General features: G+C 46.7%; 2 protein-coding genes across 4 annotated transcripts; one reads left to right on the forward strand and one right to left on the reverse strand.

The window, feature by feature from the left end:
• The first annotated feature begins 714 nt into the window (after positions 1-714).
• Positions 715-5,007, forward strand: LOC125538907 (LRR receptor-like serine/threonine-protein kinase EFR). Of its 3 annotated transcripts, XM_048702228.2 has the most exons (4): positions 715-943; positions 1,456-1,544; positions 1,644-4,369; positions 4,464-5,007. In XM_048702228.2, the coding sequence occupies exons 3-4, from the start codon at positions 1,702-1,704 to the stop codon at positions 4,823-4,825; spliced, it is 3,030 nt and encodes a 1,009-aa protein (XP_048558185.2). In that variant the 5' UTR covers positions 715-943; positions 1,456-1,544; positions 1,644-1,701; the 3' UTR covers positions 4,826-5,007. The 3 variants fall into 3 exon arrangements, with proteins under 3 accessions (XP_048558185.2, XP_087400561.1, XP_048558186.2); XM_087544435.1 differs by having other exon boundaries at positions 715-1,544; XM_048702229.2 differs by lacking the exon at positions 1,456-1,544.
• A 682-nt stretch (positions 5,008-5,689) lies between these two features.
• LOC125538908 (UPF0481 protein At3g47200) lies at positions 5,690-7,910 on the reverse strand. Its single transcript, XM_048702230.2, has one exon. It carries the CDS (start codon positions 7,645-7,647, stop codon positions 5,986-5,988), a length of 1,662 nt encoding a protein of 553 aa, XP_048558187.2. The 5' UTR covers positions 7,648-7,910; the 3' UTR covers positions 5,690-5,985.
• Between the last annotated feature and the right edge of the window lie 4,205 nt (positions 7,911-12,115).

Below are 12,115 nucleotides of genomic sequence, written 5' to 3' on the forward strand. Positions count from 1 at the left end.
TTCCTTTTTTTTTACTTTTTTGTTTGCTATCTTATAAAATTCAGAAAATCACAAAGATATTTTTTGAAGTTTTCAGAAAATATTAAAATGATTTTACGTGGCTTTGTGCTATGCATGATATTTTATTGTTTAAAGGATTGGCACTTCCAGGTTTTGTCTTTGAGATACAAGTGGGAAGTAAGAAAATATAATAAGTTGTTAGTTGCTGACCTTCTAACCACTTGGCGTCAGAGTTGGTCCAATTAGCATCTACTCCCTCTGTTCTTAAATAATTGTCTTTTTACAACATTTTAAATGGCTACCACATAAGGATGTATGTAGACATATTTTAGAGTGTAGATTTACTCATTTTACTCCGTTTGTAGTCACTTGTTGAAATATCTAGAAAGACAAATATTTAGGAACGAAGGGAGTAGCTGGTTTTCCTTTTCATTGAGTTTTTTTTTTGTCTTTTACTACTATATCATGTAGACCAAAACAACAATGACACATAATTCAAAGCGTGAAACGGGAAGAAATAACACCAAAAAATCGATACTCCTGCCGTTCACAAATACAAATACAAGATGTTTTAAATATTATTAATATGGAATAAATATAGATTAAAATGAATGAACAATCATACTAAAACGTGCCTATACATATTTGATTCAGACAAAATTACGCCTCGCGTAGAACATCTTTTATTTGTATAACCGAGGGAGTACCAAATTTAAAATCAGCTACTAGTTGCGTCACAGAACCAGCAGCAGCTACCCACGCCTGCGGCCTGCCTCAGGCCGTCCAGCCGAACCCTAGCAACACCGCCGCCGCTATTACCCCCAAGGCCCCAAGGCCAGGCGCGGCACCGCCACTCCCGCGCCTCCCTCCCCTATGGCACGTCCTGCTCCCCCTCCGCTGTCTTCTCCGTCGGCGGCGAGGGCGCCGCGCCCTAAACTCCGAGGTGCGATTTTTCCTCTTACAAATCTAGTTGAAAAGTCTGCATTATATATTAGCTGAAACTGAAAGCTTGTTAAATTCGAGCTGAAAGTTGGGGAATTCCCGTCATGGCTACCACCAACCATGCGCATTGTACAAAGCTCTGAGCTCTTCAAGAGGTCAATATTATATGATAACATATGCTAAAAACACGGTACTTCAGATGCTTAGAGTACTGACGCTGCACTTGTTAAACCCTTATTTAGAACTATATACGGCACCGCATCAGCCTGTACAATTAAGAAGCTTGAATAGTTCCAAACAAGGTGTAAAAGCGACAAAGAACGGGGATACCTGCTAAGTGTGCATACAAGACTGAATTTGCTAAAAACAAAGTAGGGCGGCCGGCGATTCAGCACTAGAGCATATTTTTAAAAGCAATTAAAGGTGTCAAGTGTCAACGTGTGCGCGGCAATTAGATATGTTTAATGCTGCGTAACGCTAACGCCGTCTCTATTGCTACTTAATCCCTCTCAGAAGGGCAAACTACAGCACTCATCTCCACCTAAACCAATATTAGACATGGTCCTGTCTCCTGTGATATGCTGTGCTTCTGAAGACTAGAGGTAGGTGCACTGCTTCTTCCATCTATGAATATTTCGTGCACTACTTCCTTTCATACATCGTACTTTTCGCTTCATTCAGATCTTTTACATGTGAATCAGGTGCATTTAAACTCCGGTTTTGCATCATGAAATAGTGAGGGAGCGAAAAAGCTATGTCATGAAGCTCTTCGTGCTCGTAGCATGGGCACTGTTGTTATTGTCTCATGGATCTGGAAGCGTCATTTGCGCCGTCCTCCATGGGAACGATACAGATATGCTGTCGCTTCTTGATTTCAAGCGCGCAATCACCGAAGATCCGAAAGGGCTCTTGAGCACATGGAACACCAGCATTCACTTCTGCAACTGGCAGGGTGTGAAGTGCAGCCTCACAGAGCATGAGCGTGTTGCAGAGCTGGACCTGTCTGAGCAGAGTTTTGTCGGGGAAATCTCTCCTTCCCTTGGAAACATGTCATATCTTACTTATCTTAACCTTTCCAGAAGCAAGTTCTCTGGTCAGATACCACATCTTGGCCGGCTGCGAGAGCTGGAGTTTCTTGACCTGAGTCACAACTCGCTACAAGGGATTATTCCAGTGACGCTCACAAACTGCTCCAACTTGAGGGCGTTAGACCTCTCAAGAAACTTATTGGTGGGTGAAATTCCCGCAGAAATATCCCTTCTCTCCAACCTGACACGCTTGTGGCTTTCTTATAATGATCTTACCGGGGTCATTCCACCAGGCCTTGGCAATATCACTTCTCTAGAACATGTTATTCTGATGTATAACCGGTTAGAGGGAGGCATTCCTGATGAGTTTGGGAAGTTGTCCAAGATGTCAAACTTACTCCTTGGTGAAAACAAGCTATCAGGTAGAGTCCCAAAGGCCATTTTTAATCTGTCTCTGCTAAATCAAATGGCGCTGGAGTTGAATATGCTAGTTGGTACTCTACCATCTAACATGGGTGATGCTCTCCCTAACCTCCGACTTCTTACATTGGGTGGTAACATGCTGGAAGGTCTTATCCCTGACTCATTAGGCAATGCATCCGAGCTACAGCTGATAAACTTAGCATATAATCACGGGTTTAGAGGACGAGTCCCACCTTCTCTTGGTAAACTTCCGAAGCTCAGTAAGCTAGGTCTTGACACAAACAGTCTTGAAGCAAATGACAGCTGGGGCTGGGAATTCTTGGATGCATTGAGCAACTGCACTTCTCTAGAGATGCTTTCACTCTATGCAAATCGGCTACAAGGAAACTTGCCAAATTCTGTTGGCAACCTTTCGTCTAATGTTAACAACCTCGTGTTTGGTAGGAATATGCTATATGGATTAGTTCCGTCAAGCATAGGAAATCTCCATAGACTAACTAAGCTAGGACTGGAGGAGAACAGTTTGACTGGTCCGATTGATGGATGGGTTGGAAATCTTGCTAATTTGCAAGGTTTATATCTTCAACAGAACAATTTCACCGGGCAGATTCCAACTTCCATTGGCAATAACTCCAAGCTGTCAGAACTGTTTCTGGCAAATAATCAATTCCACGGTCCCATTCCATCAAGTTTCGAAAACCTTCAGCAACTCTTGTATTTAGACCTCAGCTATAACAATCTTCAAGAAAATATACCAAAAGAGCTTTTTAGTATAGCCACAATTGCCCAATGTGCGCTATCCCACAACAGTCTAGAAGGCCAAATTCCTCACATCAGTAATCTTCAACAACTCAACTATCTAGATCTTTCATCCAACAAGCTTACAGGGGAAATTCCACCTACTTTGCGCACATGCCAGCAATCGCAAGCCATCAAATTGGACCGGAACTTCCTCTCGGGAAGCATTCCCATGTTTCTAGGGAGTCTGAACAGCTTGATCGAGCTCAACCTTTCACATAACAATCTCTCAGGCTCTATCCCAATTGCTCTAAGCAAACTGCAACTTCTCACCCAGTTGGATCTATCTGACAATCATCTTGAAGGAGAAGTACCAGTAGAAGGAATATTCAAAAATACAACAGCCATTTCCCTGAAAGGCAATTGGTGGCTTTGTGGAGGTGTGCTGGACCTACATATGCCTTCATGCCCCGCTGCTTCTCATAGAAGATCTAGATGGCAATACTATTTGGTGAGAGTATTGGTCCCTATATTAGGCATCTTGTTACTCATATTAGTAGTCTGCTTATCCCTTCTCAGAAAGAGGATGCTGAGGATGCAGTTATCGTTGCCTTCTTCCGATGAGCAATTCCCTAAAGTATCTTATAAGGATCTAGCACAGGCTACTGAGAACTTCACAGTATCTAACTTGATTGGGAGAGGAAGCTGCGGTTCAGTGTACAGAGCAAAGCTAAACCAAAAACAGATGGTTGTGGCAGTGAAAGTTTTTGACCTTGACATGCAAGGCGCGGATAAAAGTTTCATCTCAGAATGTAAAGCACTGAGAAACATTCGGCACCGTAATCTTCTTCCAATTCTGACTGCATGCTCAACAATTGATAACCAAGGCCGGGATTTCAAAGCTCTAGTCTACCAGTTCATGCCCAACGGCAACCTGGACACTTGGCTGCACCCGGCAGGAGATGGAAAAGCCCCAAAGCAACTGGACCTCTCTCAAAGAATGAAAATAGCTGTTGATATAGCCGATGCATTGCAATATATACACCATGACTGTGAGAATCCTATTGTTCACTGTGATTTGAAGCCCAGCAATATCCTCCTAGATTATGATATGACAGCTCGTTTGGGGGACTTTGGCATCGCAAGGTTCTACATCAAATCCAAGTCAGCGGCAGCTGGAGGTTCGAGTTCAATGGGTACAATAACTCTGAGGGGCACGATTGGATATATTGCTCCAGGTAACAATATGTTTCTTGCTGTAAATTTGAATGCATGCAACGAAGCGGTTGTTTACATGAACTTATGTTATTAAACGTTTTACATGGTGTTCAGAGTATGCGGGAGGTGGCTACCTATCGACGTCTGGAGACGTGTACAGTTTTGGGATAGTGCTGCTGGAGATGCTGACAGGAAGAAGGCCGACCGACCCTATGTTCTGCGAGGGGCTTGACATCGTGAACTTTGTCAAGAGGAACTTTCCGGATCAGATACTTGATATCCTTGACGCTTCTGTCCGAGAAGAATGTCAAGACTGTTCTCAGGATAATCTGGAAGGAGAAAACGAAGTCCACCGGTGTCTGCTGTCCTTGCTGAAAGTGGCACTTTCTTGCGCAAGCCAGGATCCTAACGAACGAATGAACATGAGAGAAGCAGCTACTGAATTGCACGCGATTGACACATTGTATGTGTCTTGAAGCGGATGCTATGTACTAGAGCTGTATCATACATACATACCAGCTGATGTGAAGCGTGTAACTAGAGCTGTATCGTACGTTCGTACTATAGTGGCCGTGTAGAACTTTTGTACTCGAAAAATTTATTTGTTGGGCTGTGGCTTTGTTCCTAGCCTTTGAAATGCTCATCTTTTTGCAAAGTACGAATCAGCCTTTGTGTTCTTTATAATTGTAAAAAGATGGTACGCATGTTCCTTCAAGATTGCCCTGACACCATCTAAGAAAAAGGATTGTCCTGACATTTGGCTTTTTGCCTGATAAGGTGATTGCAGAAAACAGTATATTGTTGCCAAAAAAGAAAGATTGCCCTGACATTTGGCTTTTTGCACAACATTTGCACATGTTGGGGCCATTGTCAAGTTGATAGTAGTATATGATGCCCTTTATGCTCTGAATTAGGCATGGCACTAGAGCATATGCATCGATGCTGTTCTGTTTTTTTATTTAATCAATTGTATTTTTTCTTAGGGGAGAGCATCGATGCTGCTCACTGGAAGAATTGAATTGGTATCAAAAGGAAAAAAGGACCCGTCTGGGCGCTTCCATTCCATGGCTGTGTGAATGAAAGCCTTGTGGCTCCAATGCTGCACGCTAGGGGCCGAGGATGGATCCTGACGACTACTGTAGAGTAGAAGCATCGTACGAATCATAGTGTCGTTATCTTCTCTTCAAAAGAAAATACGGAGATTGGCGCATCCGCGCGTGTTGCTGATCTACATCTAGATAAGAAAAGATTTATATATGCCCACATGTAACTGAGACGTGGAAGGACGGAAAACTTGGGGCCTTCTTCCTTCCACGTGTGGAAAACCTTAGAATCAAGCCTAAACAAGACTAGCATTTGACCTTGCAAATGCTCAAACCCCTCAAGATGTCCCAAGAACAGACGATTAATACAATGCATTTGCTTATTTTTGCCACAAAAATGCTTCTCCCACCAGAATCGAGTACGTATATTAACAGGATGCAACTCAAAGGGGGGAGAAGAGTTCTTCCTTGACAAGAGAACCAACCAATCAATCAATCAAAACTGCAACGCAAGCAACAAAAAAGAAAAGAAAAAATGTCGAACAGTGAACCAATCCACCTGCTGGTGGCTGGAGCTGGAGCTGGAGCTAAGGCTAGGCGGGCGGTCGATAGTAGCTGTATGCGCTGTAGAAGGTCTGCATCATGGTGAGCAGCAGGAGGAAGACGCCGGCGACGACGGAGACGATGGCCCACGGGTTGGTGAAGTAGTTGTGCTGCAGGCTGGCCACCCAGGTGCTCCACTTGTGGTCGTAGTACCGGTTCACCTGGTCCGACAGCCCGGAGAGGTAGCTGTCGTTGATGTCGAACACCACCTCCAGGCACAGCCGGTTGAACAGCTCCGCCACCTCGCCGTCGCTGCCCAGCCAGTGCTCGATGATGCCCCGGTCGTGCAGGTACTTGACGTCCTCCGCCGAGTTTATCAGGTTGTCCATGAAGATGGCGTAGGAGGTGATGTTGTTCCCGCCCGGCGTCGCGATGTCCATGTGGCACTGCTCGAACGCGATCAGGTTCAGGAACAGCGCCTTGCTTCCGTCGTGGATCAGGATCCGCGGGATGTGGAGCACCCCCTTGTCGAACCGGATGTCCCAGAACCGGTCCGTGTTGCGCCGCCGCCGGCACCGGATGCCGGCTTCACGGAGCTCCGACACGCAGTGCACGAACTGCTGCCGCCGCTTGTCGGCCACGCGCCGCAGCCCCGACCACTTCTTCAGCCACAGCCGTGCCGCCGGCGGCGGGGTGGGCTGCATCCCTGCGCGGAGGAGGCTGCGCCGGAACACGTCCAGGCAGTGCAGCATCGGGTTTGACAGCGGGTCGAACGCCGCCGCGGCCGCCGCGTCGGCGTCCACGGAGGACTCAAGCTTGAACCGGTCCTTCCGGTGCAGCGGCGTGTCCGTCGGCATCAGCGGGTCGAAGAAGCGCACGGCGAGGCTGGCCACGGCCCCCGTCTGCTCCGGGTGGCCCAGCTGGATCCCGAGCAGCAGGTCCAGCACGAACAGCGGTATCTGGTTCTCCAGCAGGATCATGTCGCTACGGATGGCGTGCATGGCGCCGCGCATGGCGAAGACGGGGTCGTGCCGCGAGTAGCCCAGGTCGTCCACGAACCCCTTGGCGCCGTCCAGCGCGCCGCGGAACAGCTCCAGCACGAAGGTCCCGTCCAGCACCAGGCACTGCGCGAAGTCGTTGGCCGGCATCCATGCGACGCGGCCGTCGTAGCAGGACCGCACCCGCTCCTCCATGGGCCGCAGCGCGTCGAGGTAGGCGGTGACGTCGTGGCCCGTGCGTTTGAGCACGTGGTGCAGCGCGCGCCACTTGTGGCGCTCCATCTCGCGCAGCCGCCGCTTGCCGGCGTGGAGCGGGCCGATGGACACCACCTGCGGCATGTAGGCGCGCTCGTCGCCCTCGCGGAGCGACTTGGGCACGCGGTACACGGAGAGCCGCGCCCACGGGCACGCCGCCTCCTCCGCGCGCGCCTGCGCCAGCTTCCCGCGGATGGTCACCACCCATTCCGGGTCCTGCGGCTTGGGGCGGTGCGCCGGCGACGACTGCGCCGGGGCCGCGGCCTGCTGGTCCCGGTCCTGGCGCGTCAACGTCTCCGCTGCCCCCGGCGTGCCGTTGGCGACGAGCAGGCTGCGGGGGAGCGCCTGCCAGTGCGGCGACGGCGACGGGGACTTGTTGAGGTTGGCGTCGACGGTCTCCTTGAGCTTGAGCGTGATGAGGTACCAGCTGAGGACGTCCTTGTTGAAGACGGCGACCATTGGCGAAAGCTTGGCTTGGCTGGCCGGCTGCTGGGTCTCACTGGGCCGGTTATGGACAGATCAAGGAGTGCAAGCAACGTGCAGGATGATGATCTTTTTTAGCTAGAAAATTTAATCGCGGATAATGATTGACGAGTGGAGTTATCAGTGTGTTGCTTGTTCGTGCTGTACTGAAATAATGGAATTTCGTCTATAAAAAAGGAGTTTGCTGCCGAGTACTCCTTCCTAGTGGAGTACTTTGTTGCCGCCCTGGCGGTGCTCTGATTTTGCGTCTTCGTGGCTCATGCTTCAGCTGGCGGCTCTACAGCGTAGCGTACTCCAACTGGCCTGTATGGATTCATGTCCTTCGCAAAGAAGAGGAATTTGCGTACTTGAAGGCATCCAAACATCGCTTTTACTGTAAGCGATTAACATGGCTTTGGTTGCTGCAAGATTCAACCTAATCACGTCATCCTAATCATGATCCAACCCCCTTGATGATGCTCCGGCGTTTCCATCCAAATAACGGATATGTTTAAGTAATACTCCATGTCATGTTTGACAAGCTCTTGACGGTGAGCCTTCGGATGATCATTTGTTGTTTGTTATTGTTGCATGTCAACGGTGCAACAATGAAATGGTCGGCGTGATGGGCGAACTGCTAGTGGAGGCTAGTGCGCGACATAGAGCTCAGGTTAAGAGATGCTTGGCTGAGGACCAAAAGTTGCCTAGCCACCCGGCACAAAAACGGGCATCAGCTCCTGCCACCTCCCGCCGTGGAAGAAAAGGAGGGCAGCAGAAAAGCCGGCGACGACGAGGGTCGAGGAGTGTGGTTGCACACGAGAGATTTTGTGATTCCTAGCCGTTGGGGTGGGTGGACTGGGGAGTGACGGGGTAGTGGAACGCACGCACGAACACGAACACCACGCCAAAGCTGAAGAAACCGCAGATCACTCCGTCCCCATTACCGGCGAGGCAAGGGCCACCGCGTGTGGAGATTAAAGGCTGAATAGTCACTGCAAGGAAGTTGATCATGGACTGTGGTGGCCGGAGCCTGCGGCGATAACTTGGCACGATGACGACCAGCCTGTGTCTCCCTCCAGATCATTGTCAGTGGCAAGCAATGATCGACCGCCGTTGTGGTTGGCTGCATCGTCGACTTCACTGTAATTGGCTTAACGTGTTTCCGTCTTAAATTCTCTGTGGAGTGGTCGCTCCTACGAAGACAGACATAAATTGCTCGTTTCGTCCTGCATTCTCGACTTCCTATTTTCTGATTATTATACAGGGGAAGCATTCTCAACTTTGATTTCATCACAGAGTATCCTAGAGTTTGGACCGTAGATTTTGGACCATATAGGGATGGCTTCAGCTTGCATTTTCGTGATGGCTTGGGCCGTGCATGCACTGGGCCTGTGATATGACAAAGGATCGCCTTCAACAACAACGAAAAAAAAGGCTAAATCATATTCGGCGCCTTCTGCGCCTGATACAGCGAAATCACTAATTGAGAAGTACTCGTCGTAAAGATCACTCTCACCTTTTCAGACTGCGACAAGTGGCGTGCTGCATGTGCGTCATTTGTCGCAACCTGGGGAGATTTCCCTTTTTTCGTAGATCGGTTTATTCAAAACGTTTTATCTCTTAATCCGTGTGTCTAAATCTTGAACCATTTTCACCGTTGGATTCTTCGCGTCAAGATCTTCAAAACTAGATACCATGTTGATAGGTTTTGACAAACATTTGTTTTCACAAAAGAAAACGGTCTAAAAAACCGAACGAAAAAACGAATAGGGAGCACGAATTTTTTCCGTTTCCGAAAGAGACACGCCCGTGCCTCTCGTGAAATCACAACTGTGCCTATCACAGAAAAAAGAGAAAACATGTTTTTTTTTCTTTTCCGAGGAGGCATGGCCGTGCCTCTCGCGAAAGCACAATTACGCCTCTCACGAAACATTTGTTTTCTGTCGCTTTTTTCCTTTCTTTTATCAAATTTGAGAAACTTTTTTTCTTCATGATTCTTTTCTGGAAATTGATTAATTTTTCAAATTAATTTTATTTTTTTGAAATCAGTGATTTTTTTTAATTTTGATGAATCTTTTTTAAATTTTGATGAACTTTTTTCAAATTTGATGAACTTATTTTTTCAACTTTGATGAACTTTTTTCAAATCCGATGAATTTTTTGTCCAAATTCGATGAACTCTTTTCAAGTTTGATGAACGTTTCTTTTCAAATTTGATGAACCTTTTTTCAAATTTGATGAATTTTTTTCAAATTCGGTGAATTTTTTACAAAATCAATAAAAAAATTCAATTTTTTGTGAAATGTGTTTCAAAATTGATGAACTTTTTTGTTTTAGAATTGATGAACTTTACAAATTCATGAAATGTTTTCGAATTCATATTTGTTTTTACCCATGTGTTTTTCAGGTTTGTGAATGAAGGGACGAACAAAAAAAGAATGAACAAATGCAACATCGTCGTGATGGGGATAGAGCAAACGAGAGGCTGGTAGCTGGGCCGGCCCATGCGAAGCTGCTGTGAGCGCCCGCTAAGGGAACCGGTGCCTAAGACGCCGAAGAGGAGGTCTCCAAAGAAAGGGTATCCACTCAATAAAAAAACGAAAGAAAGGGTATGATATATCAAATCATGATCGGAAATTAATTTTAAAAAAACATGATCGGAAAGTGCCCTAAACGGAAAATCTCATTTCCCACTAGTTGTGGGTAATTAATTCAGAAGTGAATCCCTCTAGTACATCTTGTCTTCCGTATTCGATATAGATGTACGAAGTGTATATGATCATTTGCTAGGATAAATCATTTCCTTAAATGACCATCTCATTATTTCCTGGCTGTCTATTTCAACAAGATTTGCTCGACTTCAGCGAGGGAGGGGAACGGCGGCACGCCTTCGACGCTCTAGTGGTTGTAGTCATCGCTAGATTGTCTACAAACATGGATGTAATCTTTGTTACTTCTCGTGTTTTTTGTATTGTCATGATGTTTGATGAATGGATTGAAAGGTTTTTTCCTCGTAAAAGAAAGTCTGGCAAAACAATATGTGAAACATGCACCCTTGACGTAATGGGACACCACACCATTGTATTTCCCGATGTTGGGAATGTTCTTCTCGCGTTTTTTCCCCTTTTCCATGTGTTGGTCTATCAATTTTACAAGTATTCTTTTTTATGTTTGTTTTTTCTTCTCTTTTCTATTTCCTTTTTCCATTTGTTCTGTTCATTTTTTCTTCTATTTTCTAATTCCTTTTCCATTTTTAAATTGCAAACATGTATTACCAATTTTTGATCATGTTATAAATTTGGGAAGATTTTTAAAATTCGTAAATAATAATATTCATGTTTTTCTAAATCAAGGTCATTTTTGAAAAGGGTTAATTTGATAAATGCCACTCCAAATTATTCTAGCAGAAACTCGGATTTTTTTTAAAAAAGACTGACTGGAAAAAATCGTCAGCACGCGTAGCGCAACATGGGCCACGGTCCAGAATAACTTCCCACCCGTCTGCTCTGATCCACCAAGGGTTTGATAAACCTACCCTCTTGCTTAGGGTTTTTGCCTCTGGCGGCAATCTCATCGCCGTCTAGATCACCGTATCCACCTACCGCCGGCCGATCCCGTCGCTGACGCCTCCTTCCTTCGGCTCGAGCCAGAGGCACGGATTGGTTCTCCCAGGCGGTTCCTTGGCGGCTGTTGGCTAAACCCTAGATGACGAAACCAGCAGGATCCTCTTCGGCGGGTTGGATGGGGGAGAACCTGGATGAGATGCTACAACATCTGGACCTCCAGGACGACGAACTTGATGATGTGGTGGTTGGGGCAGAAGAGGTGAAGAAGTTTGAAGTAGATGCAAGATGGTTGGCGATTGGGAAAGTCAATACGACTCGCATCTTTAGCTCTTTGGCGATGTTCGAGACGCTGAAGTCGATCTGGGGACTAGCTCATGTGCCAAAGTATAGGGAAGCGGGAGAGAATCTTTTTATCTTCGAGATGTTCTGCTTAGGGGATTGGAAGAGGGTGGTGCATGGAGGACCATGGCTGTTTAGGGGTATGGGCATGCTGATTGAAGACTATGATGGTAAGAAGGAACCTACAACCTTCGAGTTTGACGGCTTATACGTTTGGGCTCAGATTCACAACATACGAGAATTATACCGCAAAGAATAAGTTGTGGATCAGCTAGCTCGCCGCATTGGTCGAGTGAAGGAAATCTAGCTTGCACCTCGCCTCTTTTACGAGGGTGATTATGTTAGGGTTCGTGCAAGAGTGCTGGTGAATAAGCCTCTCACAAGGGTGACGCCCTGAATGTGGTCGGCGAAGGAAGACGTCGCCTCCCCGTTAAGTACGAGAAAATACCTTACTTTTTCAAAGTCTGTGGTTTCATGGGCCACAATCATGAGGAGTGTGGAGATGGTGTCTGGGAGGAGAAGGACAAACAATGGGGAAGCTGGATGCTTGCTCAGAGGAG

This window comes from Triticum urartu, chromosome 2A, assembly GCF_056163025.1.
Source record: "Triticum urartu cultivar PI428250 chromosome 2A, HENAU_Tu73, whole genome shotgun sequence".
Classification (NCBI taxonomy): Eukaryota; Viridiplantae; Streptophyta; class Magnoliopsida; order Poales; family Poaceae; genus Triticum; species Triticum urartu.

Excerpts from the sequence above, each read along its gene's own strand:
- LOC125538907 (XM_087544435.1), top strand. The coding sequence starts at position 1,702 with ATGAAGCTCTTCGTGCTCGTAGCATGGGCACTGTTGTTATTGTCTCAT. Across the intron at positions 4,370-4,463 it reads GATTGGATATATTGCTCCAG|AGTATGCGGGAGGTGGCTAC; the intron begins GTAACAATATGT and ends CATGGTGTTCAG.
- LOC125538908 (XM_048702230.2), bottom strand. The coding sequence starts at position 7,647 with ATGGTCGCCGTCTTCAACAAGGACGTCCTCAGCTGGTACCTCATCACG.